The sequence below is a fragment of the Vulpes lagopus genome, chromosome 19 (assembly GCF_018345385.1).
Source record: "Vulpes lagopus strain Blue_001 chromosome 19, ASM1834538v1, whole genome shotgun sequence".
Lineage (NCBI taxonomy): Eukaryota > Metazoa > Chordata > Mammalia > Carnivora > Canidae > Vulpes > Vulpes lagopus.
This window is the reverse complement of record NC_054842.1, coordinates 53,415,217-53,437,154: the sequence shown is the minus strand read 5'-3', so window position 1 is coordinate 53,437,154 and position 21,938 is coordinate 53,415,217. Positions and strand designations below refer to the sequence as shown.

Genomic DNA, 21,938 nt, shown 5'->3' with positions numbered 1-21,938 from the left:
CTAGAAGGAAAAACCACAAAGGAAAGAATCAGAAACATCTTCTCTTCCATAGAGTTACAAAATTTGGAATATAATTCAATGTCAGAAAGCCAATTCAGAAACACAATTATAAATCTACTGGTGGCTCTAGAAAAACGCATAAAGGATTCAGGAGACTTCATGACTGCAGAATTGAGATCTCATCAGCCTGAAATTAAAAATCAATTAAATGAGATGCAATCCAAACAGGAGGTCCTAATGACGACGGTTAACGAGGTAGAAGAACCAGTGAGTGACATACAAGACAAGTTGATGGCAAGGAAGGAAGCTGAGGAAAAAAAGAGAAAAACAAAAGATCATGAGGAAAGGTAAAGGGAAATGACAGCCTCAGCAGGAAAAATCTACGTTTAATTGGGGTTCCAGAGGACACCGAAAGAGAGAGAGGACCAGAAAGTGTATTTGAACAAATCATAACTGAGAACTTCCCTAACTTGGGAAGGGAAACAGGCATTCAGATCCAGGAGATAGATCCCCCCCACCTCCACCCCCCACCCTGCAAAATGAATAAAAACCACTCAACACCTCGACCTTTAATAGTAAAACTTACAAATTCCAAAGATAAAGAGAAGATCCTTAAAGCAATAAGAGACAAGAAATCCCTAACGTTTATGGGCAGAAGTATTAGAATAACAGCAGACCTTTCCACAGAGGCCTGGCAGGCCAGAAAGGGCTGACAGGATATAGTCAGGGTCCTAAATGAGAAGAACCTGCAGCCCAGAATACTCTATCCAGCAGGCGCTCATTCAGAATAGAAGGAGAGATAAAAAGCTTCCTAGATAGGCAGAAACTGAAAGAATATGATGAGCACCAAACCAGCTCTGCAAGAAATATGAAGGGGGACTCTGTAAAAGAAAGAGGAAGTCCAAGGAAACAATCCACAAAAACAGCGACTGAATAGGTATCATGAGAACACTAAATTCATATCTTTCAAGAGTAAATCTGAACGCGAAGGGGCTTAATGACCCCCATCAAAAGGTGCTTTTTTATCTGACTGGATAAAAAAGCAAGACCCATCTATGTGCTGTCTACAAGAGACTCCTTTTAGACGTAAGGTCACCTACAGCCTGAAAATAAAAGGTTGTGGAACAATTTGCCATTCAAATGGTCCTCAAAGGACAGCAGGGGTAGCAATCCTTATATCAGTTGAATTAAAGTTTATCCCAAAGACTGTAGTAAGAGATGAACAGTGACACTATATCATACTTCAAGGATCTATACAAGAAAGGACCTAACAATCATCACTATTTATGCACCTAATGTGGGGGCTGCCAAGAATATCAATCAATTAGTAACCAATGTTAAGACATACTTAGATAATTATACACTTATACTTGGTGAGTTGAACACAGCGACAGATCTTCTAAGCACAACATCTCCAAAGAAACAAGAGCTTTAAATGATACACTGGACCAGAGGGATTTCACAGATATTTATAGAACCTTATATCCAAACGCAACTGAATATACATTCTTCTCAAATGCACATGGAACTTTCTCCAGAATAGACCACATACTGGGTCACAATTCAAGTCTTAACCGACATCAAAACATTGGGATTGTCCCCTGCATATTTTCAGACCATAATGCTTTGAAATTAGAATGAAATCACAAGAAGCAGGTTGGAAGAATTTCAAACATGTGGAGGTTAACGATCATCCTGTTAAAGATGAAAGGGTCAACCAGGAAATTAGAGAAGAATTTAAAAGATTCATGGAAACTAGTGAGAATGAAGATACAACCGTTCAAAATCTTTGGGATAGAGCAAAAGCAGTCATGAGGGGGAAATACATCACAATACAAGCATCTGTCTCAAAACTGGAAAGAACTCAAATACAAAAGCTAACCTTGCACCTAAAGGAGCTGGAGAAGGAACAGCAAATGAAACCTTCACCCAGCAGAAGAAGACAACTAATAAAGATTCAAGCAGAACTCAATGAGATAGAGACCAGAAGAACTGTGGAAGAGATCAACAAAACCAGGAGTTGGTTCTTTGAAAGAATTAAACCATTAGATAAACCATTAGCCAGCCTTTTTAAAAAGAGAGAAAAGACTCAAATTAATAAAATCATAAACAAGAAAGGAGAGATCACCCCCAATACCAAGGAAATAAAAAGGATTTAAAAAACTTAGTATGAGCACCTTTACGCCAATAAATTAGGCAATCTAGAAGAAATGAATGCATTTCTGGAAAACCACAAACTACCAAAACTGGAACAGGAAGAAAGAGAAAACCTGAACAGGACAGGCCGATGGCCAGGGGGGAAATTGAAGCAGTCATCCAAAAACCTCCCAAGACACGAAAAGTCCAGGGCCAGATGGCTTCCCAGGGGAATTCTATCAAAAGTTTAAGAAGAAACCATACCTATCCTACTAAAGCTGTTCAGAATGATAGAAAGAGATGGAGTACTTCCAAACTCATTCTATGAGGCCTGCATCACCTTAATTCCAAAACCATACAAAGACCCCACGAAAAGGAGAATTATAGATCAATATCCCTGATGAACACAGATGCAAAAATTCTCAACAAGATATTAGCCACTAGGATCCAACAATACATTAAGAAAATTATTCACCATGACCAAGTGGGATTCATCCCCTGATGTAAAGCTGGTTCAACACTCGTAAAGCAATCAATGTGATTGATCATTTCAGCAAGAGAAAAACCAAGAAGCATATGATCCTCTCAATAGATGCAGAGAAAGCATTTGACACAACAGAGCATCCATTCCTGATCAAAACTCTTCAGGGTGTAAGGATAGAAGGAACATCCCTCAGCATCTTAAAAGCTACCTACAAAAAGCCCACAGCAAATATCATTCTCAATGGGGAAACCCTGGGAGCGTTTCCCCTAAGATCAGGAACAAGACCGGGATGTCCACTCTCACCACTGCTATTCAACACAGTACTAGAATTCCTAGCCTTGGTAATCAGACAACAAAAAGAAATAAAAGGCATTTCCAAGATTGCTAGAACTCATACAGCATTTTGGCAGTGTGGCAGGGTACAAAATCAATGCCCAGAAATCAGTGGCATTTCTATATACTAACAATGAGACTGAAGAAAGAAATTAAGGCGTCAATCCCATTGACAATTGCACCCAAAAGCATAAGATAACTAGGAATACGCCTAACCAAAGAGGTAAAGGATCTATACCCTAAAAACTACAGAACACTTCTGAAAGAAATTGAGGAAGACACAAAGAGATGGAAAAATATTCCATGCTCATGAATTAGAAGAATTAATATTGTGAAAATGTCAATGTTACCCAGGACAATTTACACGTTTAATGCAATCCCTATCAAAATACCATGGACTTTCTTCAGAGAGTTGGAACAAATTATTTTAAGATTTGTGTGGAATCAGAAAAGACCCCGAATAGCCAGGGGAATATTAAAAAAGAAAACCAGAGCTGGGGGCATTACAATGCCACATTTCAGGTTGTACTACAAAGCTGTGGTCATCAAGACAGTGTGGTACTGGCAAAAAAAACAGACACATAGATCAATGGAACAGAATGGAGAATCCAGAAGTGGACCCTCAACTTTATGGTCAACTAATATTCGACAAGGCAGGAAAGACTATCCACTGGAAAAAAGACAGTCTCTTCAATAAATGGTGCTGGGAAAATGGACATCCACATGCAGAAGAATGAAACTACACCACTCTCTTTCAACATACACAAAGATAAACTCAAAATGGATGAAAAATCTAAATGTGAGACAAGATTCCATCAAAATCCTAGAGGAAACAAGCAACGGCCTTTTTGAACTTGGCCACAGCAATGTCTTGCAAGATACATCCATGAAGGCAAGAGAAACAAAAGCAAAAATAAACTATTGGGACTTCATCAAGATAAGAAGCTTTTGCACAGTAAAAGAAACAGTCAACAAAACTAAAAGAGAACCTACAGAATGGGAGAAGATATTTGCAAATGACCTATCAGATAAAGGGCTAGTATCCAAGATCTATAAAGAACTTAGTAAATTCAACAGCAAAGAAACAAAACAATCCAATCATGAAATGGGCAAAAGACATGAACAGAAATCTCACAGAGGAAGACATAGACATGGCCAGCAAGCACATGAGAAAATGCTCCACATCAGTGGCCATCAGGGAAATACAAATCAAAACCAGAATGAGATACCACCTCACACCAGTGAGAATGGGGAAAATTAACAAGGCAGGAAACCACAAATATTGGAGAGGAGGTGGAGAAAGGGGAACCCTCCTGCACTGTTGGTGGGAATGTGAACTGGTGCAGCCACTCTGGAAAACCGTGTGGAGGTAAATTCTACAGTCATGATGTCTCTTGAATCCTTTATGCTTTTTTTCCACAGCCACTAGCACCTTTCTAATTGTGCTTCTGAATTGGCTTTCTGACACTGAATTGTAATCCAAATCCTGTGACTCTGTGGGAGAGAGGACTATTTCTGATTCTTTCTTTTGTGGTCAGTTCTTCTTTCTAGTCATTGTGCTCAGTACAGAGTGGCTAAAAACGAGTCATACTGGAAAAAAGGAAGAAAAAGAAAAAAAGAAAAACAAAAGCCAAACAAAGTAACCAAGGAGGGATATCCTCTGGATCTATATACTATAAATCCTTCGACGTCCCCTGGAGCTTTCCAGCGCTGCTTGGTGAAGAACTTGCTCATCCCCTGTCCTTCCGGCTGGTCTTTTATGAGAGGGGTGGGCTGTGCTGATTCTCAGGTGTGTGCACCTGGGGGAGCTGCCACTGCCACGCTCCCTGCCATGTGCCGGGCCATTGGGAGCTGTTTATCCTTTGAGTCCCCTGTTCCCTAGCAGCAACACTCTATTCCAGGCACAGGGTGACACCAGGAGGACAACAACACTGGCGGCGGCCAGCCTTCCAGCCCTGGAGTCCGCTCCCACAGTAACTGCGGCAGCTCCCAGTCCACACAGGCCTGGATGTTCCCAGGGCGGGCCGCTGATCTGTACAGCTTGGGGGCACCCGGGGCCAGGATAGTCCTTGCTGTCCTGTGTCCTCCCTGCCTCTGCTTGTCCCGGGGGGAGCGCAGGATCCTGGGCGCCCTGGGATCCGTGTTGCTGGAATCGCACTGTCGGGGCCGCGGCTCTCAAAGGCAGCAGGGCGCAGCACCCTCTGCCCGGAGCCTCCGCCTGAGCTTCTCCCGAGGCCCCACTGGCCACACACTCCAGCCCTTTACTGAGCTTGGCCCACAGTGTGTGTGTGGCGCTCTCCCCCGGGCGCACCTCCCCTATTAGTGACCCTGGGAACCTGGAGGCCCCACTGCCCCTCCTACCGTTTGGCCCAGTTTCCCTGCTAAGTGCATTTCTGTCCGGGAAGAATCCGGTCGGATTTTTAAAGTTCCTGCTTCTCCAGGGCTGGGCTTTCCTGTCCCAGGAGGCTTTCGCCGCCCCACCTTAGCAGTCTCCTCACGGGGGCCCCTCCCCCACTTGAGTCTGTTCTACTTTTTTTTCGTCTTCCTACCTTGTTAGAAATGCAAACTCCTCTCTCTAGCATTCCAGCTGTTCTCTAGTTAAACCTCAGGTCGAATTCGTAGGTTTTCAGGATGATTTCAAAGTTACCTAGGTAAGTTGGTGGGGACAGGTGACTTGGGGACCCTACTCCTCCGCCATCCTGCCCCCCAGGAAACTCTTACTTTTTTTTTTTTTTTAAAGATTTTATTTATTTATTCATGAGAGAGAGGTAGAGACAGGCAGAGAGCCTGACATGGGACTCCATCCCGGGTTTCCAGGATCAGGCACTGGGCTGAAGGCGCTAAACCACGGAGCCACCCGGGCTGCCCGGAAAATCCTACTTTTAATCCTAATACACACATGCCCCAAGGTAAAAAACAAAAACAAAAAACAGAATAAATGAATTCAGCAAATTTGTAGGATACAAAAATCAACATGCAAAAATCAACTCTGCATTTCTATACATTAGCAAAGAACAATCCAAAAAGAATATTTTTAAACCATTCCATTCAAGCTCGAGCTTGTAATAAACCCTCGTGTGTTTGCAAAAACAAAACAAAACACCATTCCACTTACAGTAGCATCAAAAAGAAAATACTTGGGAATAAATTTAACCAGCGACTTTTAAGACTTACACACTGAAAGCTGCAAATTGTAACACTGTTTAATGAATTTAAGGAAGACATAAATAAGTGGAAAGACATGTTGTATTTATGAGTTGGAAAACTTAATATTGTTAAGATGGTAATACTACCTAAGACAATCTACAGCTCCAACACAATCCCTATAAAAATCCCAACAACTCTTTTGCAGAAATGAGAAGGCTGGTATTCAAATTTATATAAAGCAAGTAGTACTAAATAGCAAAACAATATCAGAAAAGAAGAATAAAGTCTGAAGACTCACATTTTCCAACCTCAAAACTTACTACATATCTGCAATGATTAAAGCAGATGGTACTAGCATAAGGACAGACATTTAAACCAATGGAACAGAAGAGAGAGCCTAGAAATAAACCCTAACATATAAAGCCAATTGATCTTCAGCAAAAGAGCCAAGACCATTCAACGGGGAAAGGACAGCATCTTCAACAAATGATCCTGGCAAAAGTGAGTGTCTGTATACAGAAGAATGAAACTGGAGCCTTACCTTCTATCATACATAAAAGTTAACACAAAATGAAGAAATACCTGAATGTAAAAATTAAATCTTTAAAAGTCTTAGAAAAAAACAGGAGAAATTTTTTCATGACACAGAACACAGCAATGATTTTTTGGACATGACACCAAAAGCACAGGCAACAACAACAAAAATGGATAAACTGGACTTCATCAAATTTACAAACTATGTGCATTAGTGGACACCATCAAAAGGATGAAAAGATAACCCACTGGGAACTATTTGCAAAACATACAGCAGACAGACAATTAGTATAATCCCAATATATGGAGAACTATCACACAATGACAACAGTAACAAAATAACCTAATTCAAAAATGGGCAAAGGATTTGGATAGACATTTCTCCAAAGAATATATACAAGTGGCCAATAAGCACATGCTCAATATCATTATCCATTAGGGAAATGCAAATAAAAACCACATAGATATTATATTTCACATCCATTAAGATAGCTATTTTAAAAAATGAAAAATAACAAGTGGTGACAAGGATATAGAGAAATTGGAACTCTTGTGCTTTGCTGGTTGGCATGTAAAACGGTAGAGGCACTGTGAAAAATAGTTTTATGCTTCCTCAAAAAGCTAAAAATAGAATTACCATATCATGCAGCAATTCCACTCCTCAGTATATACCCAAAAGTGACAGCAGAAACTCAGATACTTGCACAACAATGTGTATAGCAGTATTACAACAGAAGGCTGAAGCAACTCAAGTGTCCACGAACAGATGAACAGATAAACAAAAGGTGGTTTATATGTATCATGGAATATTACTCAGTCATAAAATGGAATGAAATTCTGATATATGCTACAACATGGAATTAACCTTGAACACATGCTAAATGGCCCTACTCACAAAGAGACAAATGTTGCATGATTCTACCTTTATGAGGTATCTAGAATAGGCAAATTCATAAAAACAGAAGGTAGAATAAAGGTTACCACAGGCTTAGGGGAAAGTGGAGTCAAAGGTTTTGTTAAATCGGTACAGAACTCTTGTTTGAGGTAATGAGAAAGTTCTGAAAATGGATAGTGAAGGCTGTGAAACAATGCAAATGTACTTACTGCCACTGAACTGTAAACTTAAAAACGGTAAATTTTATGTTATGAATATTTTACCACAATAAAAATATAGATAGCTGGGGAGTTCTGCATCTATTAAAGAAATTGAATCTATTTTTCCATTAAAAAAAATTTCATACCCAAAATGAATTCGACTGAACATTTAAGTAATAATCCATTCAGTCAGTTAAGCATCTGTCTTCGGTTCAAGTCATGATCCCAGAGTCTTGGGATCAAGCCCCACATGGGGCTCCCTGTTGGGAGGGGGGGCCTGCTTCTCCCTCTCCCTCTGCTGTTCCCCCTGCTTGTGTGCACACACTCTCTCTCAAATGAATAAGTAAAATCTTTAAAAATAATAATAATCCAGACTAAGCAACTCCAGGAACCTGAAGAATGAATACTTTGAAAAAAGTAAACTGGTAGACTAACAATACATGATTTCCAGACCCATTATAAAGCTGCAGAAACCAACACAGGGAGGCACTGACATAAAGTCAAATACATTAAAGGGACAGAACAGAGTCCAGAAGTAGACTCACCCTATAGAAACAACTGTTTTTACAAAGGTATAAAAGCTATGCAGTGCAGAAACGACAGTCTTTTCAACAAATGGTTTTAGAACATAGAAGAAAGAAAAGAGGGGAGAAGGGAAGAAAACAAAGAAAAGAGAACTCTGATTCCTATGCTTAACACTGTATCCAAAAATTAATTCAAAATGAATCACAGACCTAAAGTAACACATAAAATTCTAGAGGAAAATAGAGAAAATCATTGCAACCCTCTGTTAAGCAAAAGATACAACACTAAAACCATCATTCATAAGAAAAGATTGATAAACTGCATTTCATCAAAATAAAAAACTTCTGCTTTTAGAAATAACTTTTAAGAGAATGACAAGAGGAGCCACAGACTAAGAAAATACTGGCAAAGTATATATTATGTAATAAGGGACTCATATGCAGAATATGTAAAGAATTCTCAAAACTCGACAATAAGAAAAAAATTAAAATGAGTAAGATTTATAAACTTCACACACACACACACACACACACACACATACACACACACACACTCAAAACAGATCAACAGCAAATAAGAACTTTAAAGACACTCAACATCATTAGTCATTAGACAATGCAAATTAAACCACAATGAGATTACTAATACATACATACCTATTTGGATGGTTACAATTTTTAAAGTCTGATCATGCTAAATATAACAGGTGAGGATGTGGAAACAGGAATTTTAATATACTGCTAGTGAGAATGTAAAATGATACAATCACTTTATTTAAAAATGGATGAACTATTTTCCAAAGTTAAACGAGCATTTACCATATGATCCAGCTATTCTATTACTGGCTATTTACTCTAAAGAAACAAAAATTAATATTCATATAAAATCCTGTACCTCAATGTTTATCACAGGCTTACTAATAACCACCAAAACTTGGAAACAATCCAATGTCTTATAATAAGTGGATGGATAAATCAACTCAGAAACATCCATGCAATGGAATATAACCAACTGAGCAATAAAAAGAAACAAACTACTGGCATCAACAACTTGGATATAGCTCAAAAGCAGAAAGCTAAGTGAAAAAAGCCTGAAATTTTTGCATAATATATTCCATTTATATTACATTCTCAAAAAGATAAAATTATAGCGATGAAGAATGACCAGTGGTTGCCAGAGGTAGAGGCAGGGGAAAAGTATGACTAAAAAGACACTAGTTAGTTTTTTTGGAATGATAGAACTGCTTAATATCCTCACTGTGGTAACAATTAAGTGACTATATACATTTGTATAATACATGTTAAAATTCAAAAAAACTAGCCAATATCAAATACCACAATGCCAAAAAAAAAAAAAAGACCAATTTTATTGTATGGTAATAAAAAAAAAAAAACTATCTACTCATATGGTAGGAACATAACATATAAAAAATATTTTCTGAAAGAATAAATTATAAGAGAACATGTATTATAAAATCCCTACTTTGTACTGATTTATGGTTTACTTTGATACTAAGTCCAAGACTGATTTTGTAGAATTGTTCTGTGGGCTTTTGAAGTAATGAGTTCTTCATCTAAAAGATTTGTTGACTAGGGGTCCTGCATGACCCAGTTGGTTAAACAACCAACTCTCAGTTTTGGCTCAGGTCATGATCTCAGGGTTGTGAGATGGAGCCCTGCATGGGTCAGATTCTGCACTCAGCACAGTCTGCTTAAGATTCTCTCTCTCTCTCTCTCTCTCTCTCCCTCCCTTTGCCCCTCCCTTCCCAGGCTCTCTTTCTCTCTCTCAATAAATCTTACAAAAAAAAAGAGAAAAAAAGACTTGTTGATTAAGGCGGGCCTGGCTAGGTCTGTCAATAGAACATATAACTCGTGATCTTGGAGTTGCACGTTTGAGCCCCAAAATGGGTGTAGGATTCCTTAAAATTGTTAAACAAACAAACAAACAAATAAATAAATAAAATGTGTTGGTTGTGTTACTCTATTTCCCTATGGTCTCATTTATGTCTTTGGGATCTATTTAATTATGAAAGAGATGTAACAAATCTCCTAAGGTAATTGTATTTTCATCAAATTCTCTTTATGTTTTGAACAGATTTTGCTGTCACAAAGAGCATCTAGGTTTGGTGCCTACTTGTTATAACTGTTACAGCTACTTTGTTAGGAATTAATTGGGCCTTTCATTATTACATACTGTCCTATCTCATTATATCCAGTACATTAGTCTTGAATTCTACTTTAAACTACATTATATTACCACCTCTGCTTTAGTATTGCTTGCATTTGCCTGGCCTACTCCTTTTTTTTTTTTTTTTCCCCTCAAACTTTCATTATTTAAGTACTCTTCAATTCCATCTGACAATGTAAATTATTAGGAGAATTGGACCTATTGACATTTATTTAACTGATATATTTTAATTCTGTTGCTTCCTTATGTTTAACATTCCATTCAAATTTGTGCTTGATTCTTTTTATTTCTGTATTACTATGTTGTGATTAAAAGAATACCAAGTTAGATGTTATGAAGCTGGGTTTAGTCTCAGCTTTCTTACTGAGGTCTGGATAGGCAAGAGCTTAACCTGTTTAAGTAGGTTTCCCCCTTCTCATCAAGAAATATAAAAATTCCTGCTTCACCTGCTACTTTATTTTGGAAGAGGGAATAGAGAATATCAGTGTAGGGAGACATCAGGAGGGATACTATGAAAGCTTAAGGATCCAGTGGACAAAATATTATGACAACCTAGATTCCCCAAATTTGAGTTTACAAACTTTGAAAGTATCAACAATGAAAAGAGGTAGGTGCTCTGCTACCCCAGGGGACAGAGTAACTAGTTTTAAGAGTTGAGAAGGAAGGGAAGGGGGTGAAAAATGACATACAAAACCTTATGAAGATTAAAGTCTGGGAGATGAAGAATAATCTGGGAGTCCAGGGCTTTTTGTAATGACTACTTAAAGAGAGACAAGCAACAGCAAGACAAAAAAATATTTGGAGAGTAAAGGGGGGGAGGGGGTTGAGAAAGGCTGGCTGAATTCCGAAGACTGAAATTTGAATCCTGCTGATGGATGTGGGGCTGGCAGAGGGTGGGATGGTCTTATTCCAAACAAATATCATTATCCAATAAAGAAGAAATTAAATGACCACAAAATAACTTGGAAATTAAGAAACAAATGAATTTCTGAATCAAAAATTTCAAATATATCCAAAGAGCAATGAAAAAAGAAATACACCCTACCAAAACCTATGGGGCACTTGTTCTTAGAGGACACCTTGAGTAAGGACTAAAAAGAAGGGAACACTTATCTTAAGAAATTAACAAAATAAACCAAAAGAAAAGTAGGAAGGGGGGAAGGAAAGAAATGAAGCAATTTCTCAAACAATTAAATAAATATATTCCTCAGGATACCAGGGTGGCTCAGTTGGTTAAGTATCCAAATCTTGATTTTGGCTCAGGTCATGATCTCAGAGTCATGAGATCAAGCCCCAAACCAGGCTCTTCACTGAGCCTGACTGAGATTTTCTTTCTCTCCCTCTCCCTCTGGTTCTACCCTACTTGTGTGTGCACATGCTCTCTCTCTCTCAAATAAATAAAATCTTAAAATAAAAAGAATTTCTTTAAATTGTCTAATTTAAATAGATTTTCTAATGTTTTAATTTGAAATAAGTATTACTTGAAGCACTTTTTATGCTCAAAGGTCACCTAAAACAAGGAGATTTTTAAAACCTTTAAAAAAATAAAAACTAAAAAACTTTAACATGAAGCAAATTCTGCCTATTTAATCAGATTATATAAAATCGGTTACACTAATTTCTATAAGGATCTACTCTCCATGCTTAAATTTCAGTTTTATCTATGCAGCTGATTAAAGTACCACCTTAAGGACCTCCCATAGCAGAAAAAGAAACCCGGTACCTTTTTCTTTTTTCCCCAAACACTCTCATGCAACAAATAAAAAACCCAGTCAAAATATTCTTCAATTGTTGTGTATTTACTTTTATGTCAGAATCATCTTGCATTTTACCTTTAAATATTTGTTGTTTCATTCTATTTCTTCTTCTGAAATTGAAATATACATATGTGCTGAATCTCCTTTCCTGATTTCCACATCATTTTCTGTGTGTTTTAACATCTTTATCATTTTGGTAAATTCTACCCACTTTTTCCATTTCTAGCTTCTATTGTGCTTTTATTTTGTTTTTCAGTCTCCACTGTTCCTTGTGATCCTTCCAATTTCACCTTTATTTCAGTGATGGTTTTATTTTCTTACTTTATTTTTCTTTCTGCTCAGTCAGCTTACATTGCATTTTCTCATGCAGTCACACTATCTCTTCCCTGACCTCTTATATATCATTGCTTTGTGCTCTCAGTGGTAAATACTTTCAAAAAGTGTTTCAAATTCATAGCAAATCAGCTGGGCATGATTTTCATTTCCTTTACAGAAATATTTCTTTCTGCTGAGTATTCTTCAACTCTTTCTTGTTCTTCTGCTACTTTCTTCCTTTTTGATTCTTGAATGGGGAGGGAGGGGCTTTAAGCTGAAATCCTTTTGATAATTCATCTTTAGAGGTAAGGTTGTTTTGGACAAGCTATTTGTAAGAGGTTCATGCAGAAGGCTATAGTGGTTCCAATTCCTGACCAGCAAAACTTTGTCTTGATTCAGGGTTTTATAGGAGAATCCTGAAGGGTTTTTTGTTTTGTTCTTTTTGTACTTCTCAACAGCCAATGGAGACAGGCAGCCTTGAAGTTTTCACAATGCAAAGACATCCCTTCCCCTCCTGCTACAGAGAGGGACAAATGCAAAAATGGCTTGTTCCTATGATTCTTTGTTTGGCTTCCCCTCCTCCTTTGAGTCTGAGAATCAAACCAGGTGCAGGGAAGCCCCTGCCATTAGCTTAAAAAACCATTTTGCTTTTGCAAACAAGGGATTTAGGCTTTGCATCTCCAGGTGGGCCTCTCAGATTCACGAAGCATCTCTGGCTGGTTCTAAGCTCTGCAGCTGTGGCATCTTCACCCTCCTTCTTCCCAAATGCATCCTGCTTATGCTACTACTTTTGGCAGCCATTCCACCTATTTTGTGGCCTGGGGTTTTTAGCTTTACTTCTAGTTCAGTGGAATATGGGGCTTGTGTTTTACTTTTTCCCTCTCTTTGTTGTTATTTTGGCTAACTGCCAGAAAGCAGAAAAAAAAAAAAATGCCAGCTTTACTGTACCATCCTCAGACTCAAAACTCAACAATTATGTTAAAAGAATATTTTATACAAGATAGAAAGTTGAATGTCTCACTATATTCCTGAAAGATAGAGGTGTGCTTTCCTTACTACTTTACGTAAAATAGTAATTTTCCACAAAACATTAATTTTTACAGGGCCATTAGCAAATGAGTTAATTGTTTTTATTTTAAAAACTCATGTGTGTATAAGTTATAACTAAGGCAGAAAATAATCTGATGTCTAAATGTAAAAGATATTTTTCAAGACCCAGGGTCCATTTGGGAAACAAATCATGTATATCCTAATCAGTATAGCACAATCTTAGTACTGGTTTTTAAAGCAGACAAAGCCTTTTTAAAAATAAAGACAATATATAATTTGTCATGTCCAAGTCCTCGGATTTCATTTGGGTTTAAAATGAAGAAATACCTTTACATTACATATTGATCATTCCCTTAAGTACAATTTTAACGGTAGGCAAATTCATTTTCCTGCCAGTTCCTACTCTTCTACTCCTCGCCATCCACTGTGAGGCATGTACTGAGTGAAATAAAGTTTTTTGTTTGTTTGTTTGTTTAAGGAATAATATACCAAAGCCAAATTAAAGCAGATTTCAAACTACTAGTGTTTTAAATGATTCCTTTTCACACATAAATGTAAGTCTGTAAATATTAATATGCCACACAAAAAGCTAAGTAAACATTTAGAGGCACTAGGAGTTTATACTGAAGAAAGAAAGAAGACCTCTTCCTGGCAGAATTCTAAGTAAGAAATGTAGATGGAATGATGAGATTTTAAAAAAATCACCATCTGACAACCACCACAGAATGACAGGATGATACTTTAAAGAAATTTGGCATATATTACCTTAAGTAACCAAAGTCCCATCACCAATAATGGTACAAATATACACCATGCTCTGAGAAGCACTTTGTGGAATTCCTGCCAAAATACATAACCCAAATCTAACCACAAAGATATATTTGACAGATGCAACTGAAGGATATTCTACATTATAATCGACCTGTATGTACTCTTCAAAAATGTCAAGGCCATAAAAGACATAGAAAGACCAAAGATCTGCCCGGGTTAAGACACTGAAGAGAAATGACAACTAAACTCAGTTGTGATCCTGAACTGGATCCTGACCAGAAATAGTTTTGGGTGTTTTGTTTTTGTTTTTGTTTTTTTGCTAAATAAGACATTAGGGGGGAAATTAATGAAATCTGTCTGTATACAGTAAAATTGTATCCATGTTCACTCAGGAAATACACATTGAAGTATTTAGAGAGCTTTCTGTAATTTTACTCTGGGTTCAAAATTGTGTGGAGAGAGAGCATGATAAAGCATATGTGATAAATATTAACATCTGGGAACATACAAGAATTCTTGTACTATTTTTACAACTTTTCTCTACATATGAAATTATTTAGCATCTGGAAAAAAAGGGAAAAAAACAAATCCAAATAAATGAACACAAATAAATGAACATAATAAATGAAAACAAAACCAGTTAAAAGAACCTCTTTATTTTCCTTAATAATAATGCTAGGATCGTATTTAATACATTCTACTCATCAGATCATGAAATTTTAGAGCTGTAAGAAAAATGTATTATCTCTCAACAAAACTCTGCCATTTATAGGTGGAAACCGTGAAGTTAAAGGACTTCCTCAAGATCTTGCCAACTGGTTCAAGGCAGAGCCAAGGCTACTATCCTGCTCTGACTCAGCTCTTTCACATTGCAAGCTGTCTCTGAATACCTTTATATTGTCATCTACTCTATAAACATGTGATACACCAACATATTTAGCTCAATCTTCTCTTATATTCTAGTAAGCTCATGTGGCAAACCACTTTCAGGCGATCTAAATCTCATCTTAAAAAGGCATTTAAGGGATCCCTGGGTGGCGCAGCGGTTTAGCGCCTGCCTTTGGCCCAGGGAGCCATCCTGGAGATCCGGGATTGAATCCCACGTCGGGTTCCCGGTGCATGGAGCCTGCTTCTCCCTCTGCCTGTGACTCTGCCTCTCTCTCTCTCTCACTGTGTGCCTATCATAAGTAAATAAAAAAAATTAAAAAATTTAAAAAAAGGCATTTAAGTATTACTGCTCCTAAAAATCTTCAGTAACTAATATCGATAAACATGCTGAGTTCAGAATTATGCAGGATACTGTAGCAAATGCTAAAAACACAATATTAACACACTATAGTATTAAGTGATACTGTTAGGTCCATGATGATAGATACCAAGTCTACATTATTCATCATTACAACTCCAACCCTTAGGACAGTACCTGACATACAATAAATATTCAGATAATTGCTAAGTAAAAGACAATCCATAGTACAAGAAAGAAATCTATGTACAGATTAATCATAATCATAATACCCACAGTGCTAACCAAGTGTCATGAAACAACAAATAAGTTATTTTTGCTTGGTGATCTACAAAGGCTCCAGAAACTTAATGAAACCAAAGCTAAGCCTTACAAGACAAATAATTCAACAGACTTGGAAGCAATGGGGTGGTGAGAGGGAGGGTAGAAGGAATTAGATAAAAGACTGAAGGCTAGAAAATATGTGGTATTTCTATTGAATTTTTAAACATAGGCTTACCTATCGCTGCTGCAAGTTCTGGATCGAAAATATCTGTGAACCTCAAGAGCAGGCTCAAGAGATGTTTAAACGACAGATTAGAAATTTGTCTTTAACCATTTGGCAAAACGTTCATGATTATATTTTGTCACAAATTAGACACAGGTAAAAATAGCTGATGTAGGTCTGCTCACATGAATAATGCCTCACTGCAGAAATACAGAGAGGAATTAAATTATTGGAAGGCAATAAAAGAATCCCAAGAGCAAAGAAGTTTCCTTAACGTATTCCCCATACTCCCCTACATAATTCTCAAGTGTGAAAAGATTTGGGTTTCACGGGGTGCCTGGGTGGCTCGATCCGTTAGCCATCTGCCTTCAGCTCAGGTTATGATCTCAAGGTCCTGGGACCCAGACCCAAGTGGGGTTCTCTGCTCAGCGGTGAGTATGCTTTTCTCTCTTACTCTTCCTCTGTACTCTCCCTCTCTCTGTCACTCTCTCTTCTCAAACAAATAAAATTAAAAAAAAAAAAAAGATTTAAGCTTGATTTTGGTTTTTAACTATAAATGTATGTCCTTGTGAGAAAATAGTAGCAACACATCATACTGCGATGTGGACAAAAGGGGGGAAAATAAGTCTCTTGGAATGCAACAAGCTAATTTTGTGTTTAAATCTGATGTATACTCCACTCTGAATTCAAGTATAAACAGAAAGCTGTAGACTGATAAACAGAAAGGGTAGACTGACCACACAATAGATAGCCAGAGTAAGTATAATCTGGCAAATGCTAGGCAGGGTGAATGCAAAAGTAGGCAATAGGGAGCTCCCGAAAGCTTTTTTTTAAAAACAGAATTCTTGACAAAAACTGTTCTACATTTTAATGCCAGCAAAAAAAATGCCAGCAAGAAAATTAACAAAACACAACTGCCATGGTTATGGTGAAAGATAAGGACTAAACCTAAGAAATGGTAAACAAAATAGAAAGAGATGAGAAATGAAAATAATAGCAAAAGACACATATGAGTACTCTAAGATTTCATATCTCCCAGAATTATTTATTTATTATAAGGCAGAAGGGTCAGTTATTAGAAGCTCTTCAAAAATACAATCTAAGCTTCTATTAAAGCCCTAAATTTATCAAATTAATCCATTTTCTCTCACATTATCTCCTACAATAGGACAAGACTGTTCTATCGACCTGTATGCATTAATAATAACAAGGAAATAGCTATCAGATGTCTGAAATGAAAAAAAAAAAAAGTATGAATTTTTGCTGCTAGAGGTTTTTTTTTTTTTTTGTCCAGAGTATACTGCAACACATAATGGCCTTTTGGTATTCAAAAGCCGGTGTCTGGGACACCTGGGTGGCTCAGTGGTTGAGTGTCTGCCTTCCTAGAGTCCCACATTGGGCTCCCTGCATGGAGCCTGCTTCTCCCTCTGCCTATGTCTCTGCCTCTCTCTGCCTCTCATGAATAAATAAATAAAATCTTAAAAAAAAAAAAAAAAAAAGCCGGTGTCATTAATTGTATTGAAGGGTTAACTCTCCCTTTCTTGGTTTTGCTTTCTTGTGTTTCCGATGAAACCAGCATCATAAAAGTAAAATAAATAGATTTTCTACTTAACATTGAACCCTCTTGATTATAACTTTGCTTACTTCTAACATGAGTTAGGTGACCGCACTAACAAGAATCTTAAGACTGCACTTGTAAAAATGTTCTCTCCCCAACATGAAGTTCTTAAATTCATAAAAGTCTTCACATTTTAAGAATGGAAAAGGTATGTATCCGTACTCAGTTACTACAAAGACTCCGTTACAAAAACAAAAGAAACTTGCAGAGTAGTAGTGGTAGTAAAAATACCAGAATAATAAAATAACAATGGTATTGGCTATTATTTATTGGACAGTAACAACGTGCCAGACATTTGAACCAGTGGTTCTTCTTACAGAATTGCTAATCCTTCCAATAACCCTTGTCATTAAAGGTACTTTGTCAGAAAACCAGGGAACTGATATGGTACAAAACAACAAATTTTAATACCAGCTCTGAATATAAGCAGGTCATGGCAAGGGATACATTGTTAGCTGGAAATGTATTCTAAACTCTATGTTATGCTTCTTCCTAGGCAGAGTCTACTTCTCTATTAGACTTTTTAAAGACTCCACAACCAGAAAGTGATTAAAAACCAATGCTATTTATGCGTTCATATTTTCAAAGTTAGAGGAGAAAAATACTCACCATGCAGAGCTACAGATGGAAGGAGTAACTACCAGTTAGAGGAAATCAAATTTGTAATAAACAGTGCGATCATAACTAGTCTGCATTTCTTAATTTACAAATGAAGTTGGCCAAAAAGGATGGGGATACAGAGACATAGGAGGGACAGCAATTTAGGTAACGGAAGGTCTCTAAACCCCTTCCAGTTTCTGAAACACTTTGCTAGTTCTTTTTTTTTTTTTTTTTTTTAAGATTTTACTTATTTATTCATGATAGACATAAAGAGAGAGAAAGAGTCAGAGACACAAGGCAGAGAGAGAAGCAGGCTCCATGAGGGACCCCGACGCGGGACTCGATCCCAGGGCTCCAGGATCGCGCCCCAGACCAAAGGCAGGCGCCGAACCGCTGAGCCACCCAGGGATCCCCATTTTGCCAATTCTTTACTTCACCATGGCTCAAAGCATCTTATACATTTAACATTAGATAAGGTTTGAGGGATTTTTATTCCAACCTCATTTTTCAAATGAAGAAATGAAGGCCTAGAACATTCAAGTATCGCAAAAAAGGTCACATAAGTGGCAGCACCAGTTTCATAATCTGGATCTCCTGGCTGCTACCACTCACGTTGATCAAACTCCAACAGTCTGAAATAAACTGGAAAAATAACCTACTAATTTGAATTAGTTAAGATATCCTTTGTTGTGCAACAATACAAATGACATTTCACTTCCACTAACTCTAGATCTGTAAAGAAATATAAACTTATTGGTCAGAACAATTATTAAAGACTGCATCCACGACAAATGTTTTTGTACTAACTCAAAAAGCACAGGCTTCTATCTTAGTAGAGCCATTTGTTCTCCAGGTACCCAGAAAGAATAAGTATTCAACGTTGTTTCCCATAGCACAGCACAGGCGCCAATAATGCATATCTAGCTAGAAAAATAAGCCAACTTTCTCCCTGAACACAACTCTTTCTTTCTTTCTTTTTTTTTTTTTTTTACAACCCTTTCTTGAAAGAGGTAAAGGTATTAAAATTTGGCAGTGAGCAGCTGAAAATTCATTAAGTACTGAGAAAAGTTTGGAGCAGATTAGATCCAAACATGTTTGTCTGAGGGAAGGGTCTAAGGAATCCAATAAATACACTTAGCAGATCTGATGCTAGAGAAAGAACCTCAATTATGTAAACACTCTATAAACCTTCCAGAAAAGTTTAACACAACTTAACCAGTCATCCACCGGATACATTTAGGAAAATGTTGCCAACCAAAAATTGTATTGGGTTGAACTATATGAAATGACAGTCAACCATTCCTGACTTCAGAATCAGCAATTTCATATGCCTTAACCTACATGAGAGTCACATCTCAAGAAAAAAAAAAAAAAGGTCACAGGGCTATAGAAGTCCTATTAAGACAATGTTCAATATAGCAACTTTTTAACCCTCAAATATAATAGATGGTGATCGTGAAAATTACTCAGTCCTTTAAATAATGCATACACACACACACACACACACACACACTCCCCATACTACTATGCTAGCCCACAGTGTTTCATTAATTTATTCCTTGTTATGCACAACTCTTTCACTCCAAAATACGCTGTACTTAATATATTTAAATGAGAAAAATTAGAAAATATATTGTCATACTTTAAAAATATATAAAACTACAAAAAGAATGTATTACAGAATAAAATCTGAAATCCTTACGCATCTAAAAAAGTAAAACTTGATGAAGTGATTTGAACTTCTGGAACTGAACACTGTTTAAAAACCAGGACAGCCTCGACTACTAGGAATAACAATAATAATAATAATAGCCAGATGGCAAGGGTAACTTTACCTGGAGAACTCTAAGGCTTCAGTGATATCACAAGTGCTTGCAACACCCACTGCTCGAGCTCCACTGCTCTTACCTGATCTCAACTCGAACTCTTGCCAATTATAATTTTCCCTCAAGAAAAAGCCAAGAAAAGAAACAACATACTAATTTGTTCCTTGACCTCTCTGTGCTGTGGCAGAATGCGGAGTAAAACAATTACCCTTTATTCTCAACGGTGGTCCCAGCTTAAACTCACAGCATCTTGGACTACAGTGAATTACTCCAGTAGTCAGAAGACCACAGGGTTCTTTCACAAGCTGACTCCGAAAAGCACGGGGGTGGGGCACCCGAGTAGGCCAGGAACGTGACCTAGGGCGTCACGAAACGTTCTGCGTGGAACACTACGTATTCAGAGAAAGTCTGACAGAAACCAAAGGACTGAAGTTACAGCTCCACTCGCGGGCTGACGGCGAGCCTGAGCGCCCCCCTGCCCCGCCCGCCGCCAGCCCAGACTCGGGCCCACACCCGCCCGCCGCGCCCGAGGCTGCTCGGCAGCGAACCCGCCGGCGGAGCCGAGCGGCGGCCCTCGGAACTGTTCTTTATCTGGTACAACAGGAGGGGAAACGTATCCAGACGAGTCGGGCCTGCCAGAGGCCGACACCCAGGCGGGCGTGGCGGGGGGCGGGGGGCCGGCCGGGGCCGGGCCGGGGCCGCGGGCCGCGCCGCCGACAGGCCTGGGGGCACGCGCGGAGCCCGCCCCCCGGCCCGCACCTGCCGCTGCCTTTACCGTTCCGGAGCCGCCCAGCGCACGGCCGCCACGGCGGCAGAAAGCCCGCTGCCCTCGTCACCGCCCGCAGACCCGCCTCACCTGGACTTGCCCACGCCACTCTCGCCGATGTTGAGGACCTTCAGGGTAGTCAGCACGTCCCCCTCCATCCTGACCCTGCTCCGCTCTGAGCCCAGCCAGCCTCCCGGGGCCGGCTCTCAACCCTTCCCCCGGGCGCGGTGGCCGCGCATGCGCAGCGCTGCGCACCTGAAACCTTCCTTCTACCCGGGCTGTTTAGGTTGCACAAGCGCCGGTCTCCCCGGTTCCGCCTTGAGGAAGCTCCGCATCTGCGCAAACTCAGAGTCTCCGGCGTCTCTCCGGAGTGATTAATCAGCCTTTGCGCAAGCGCAGATGGGAAGACCCGCGAGTGGTTTCACCCTCCTTTTGTAGGCTGTCGCTCCTCCCCTGCCCTAACCTAAACTCTGTGCTACAGAGAGGACTCGGGGCTTCCCTGTTTTTGGTGCTATGGTATCAGTGCCCTCTGGGTCCCACGCCAGCTGGCTGGAACCTGCTCTGGCTTCATTCCTGCCAGCCTCATTTCTTGGGGGCTGTATCTTATTCTTTTTATGTTCTGAGATAATTCTTGGAACAACCTGGGTCTGTATCTAATACTCCCACTGTCCCCATTCCAAAGCAAGCGTGTGTGTGTCCTCTTCCTTGAGATCAGGTTCTCTTTATTCATAAACTGAACTGAATCTGTCCGCTTTTATTAGTTTTGCTCTTTTATAGGTAGAACATTTTCCCCAGCTTCTATCTATGATACTTTTTATAACTGCTTTCTCCCTTAATGCATTGACTTAGCATTTCATTACAAAAGTAATAAGTAATAGTGAGAGCCCCGTTTTTTCTTGTTCCCAATTTTAAGAATAGCTATAGAATTTCACCTATTGTTTGTTATTTCCCATGACTTATTAATGCAATGTAACATATTAGTGAATTTTGCTATATTATTCTATGCTGAGATAAAGCTTGATTGATTTTGGCAAATTATTCTGGCAAATTATTCCTTTATA

General features: G+C 38.7%; 1 protein-coding gene across 1 annotated transcript in view; it reads left to right on the top strand.

Moving 5' to 3' along the window:
- Positions 1-21,255, top strand: part of LOC121478703 (ankyrin repeat domain-containing protein 26-like) — a 42,945-nt gene extending 21,690 nt beyond the window's left edge. The window contains exons 6-7 of the mRNA XM_041733899.1: positions 20,513-20,724; positions 20,897-21,255. Coding sequence (XP_041589833.1) covers positions 20,513-20,724; positions 20,897-21,255 — 571 coding nt within the window. The remainder of the gene's footprint in view (positions 1-20,512; positions 20,725-20,896) is intronic.
- The last annotated feature ends 683 nt before the right edge of the window (positions 21,256-21,938 follow it).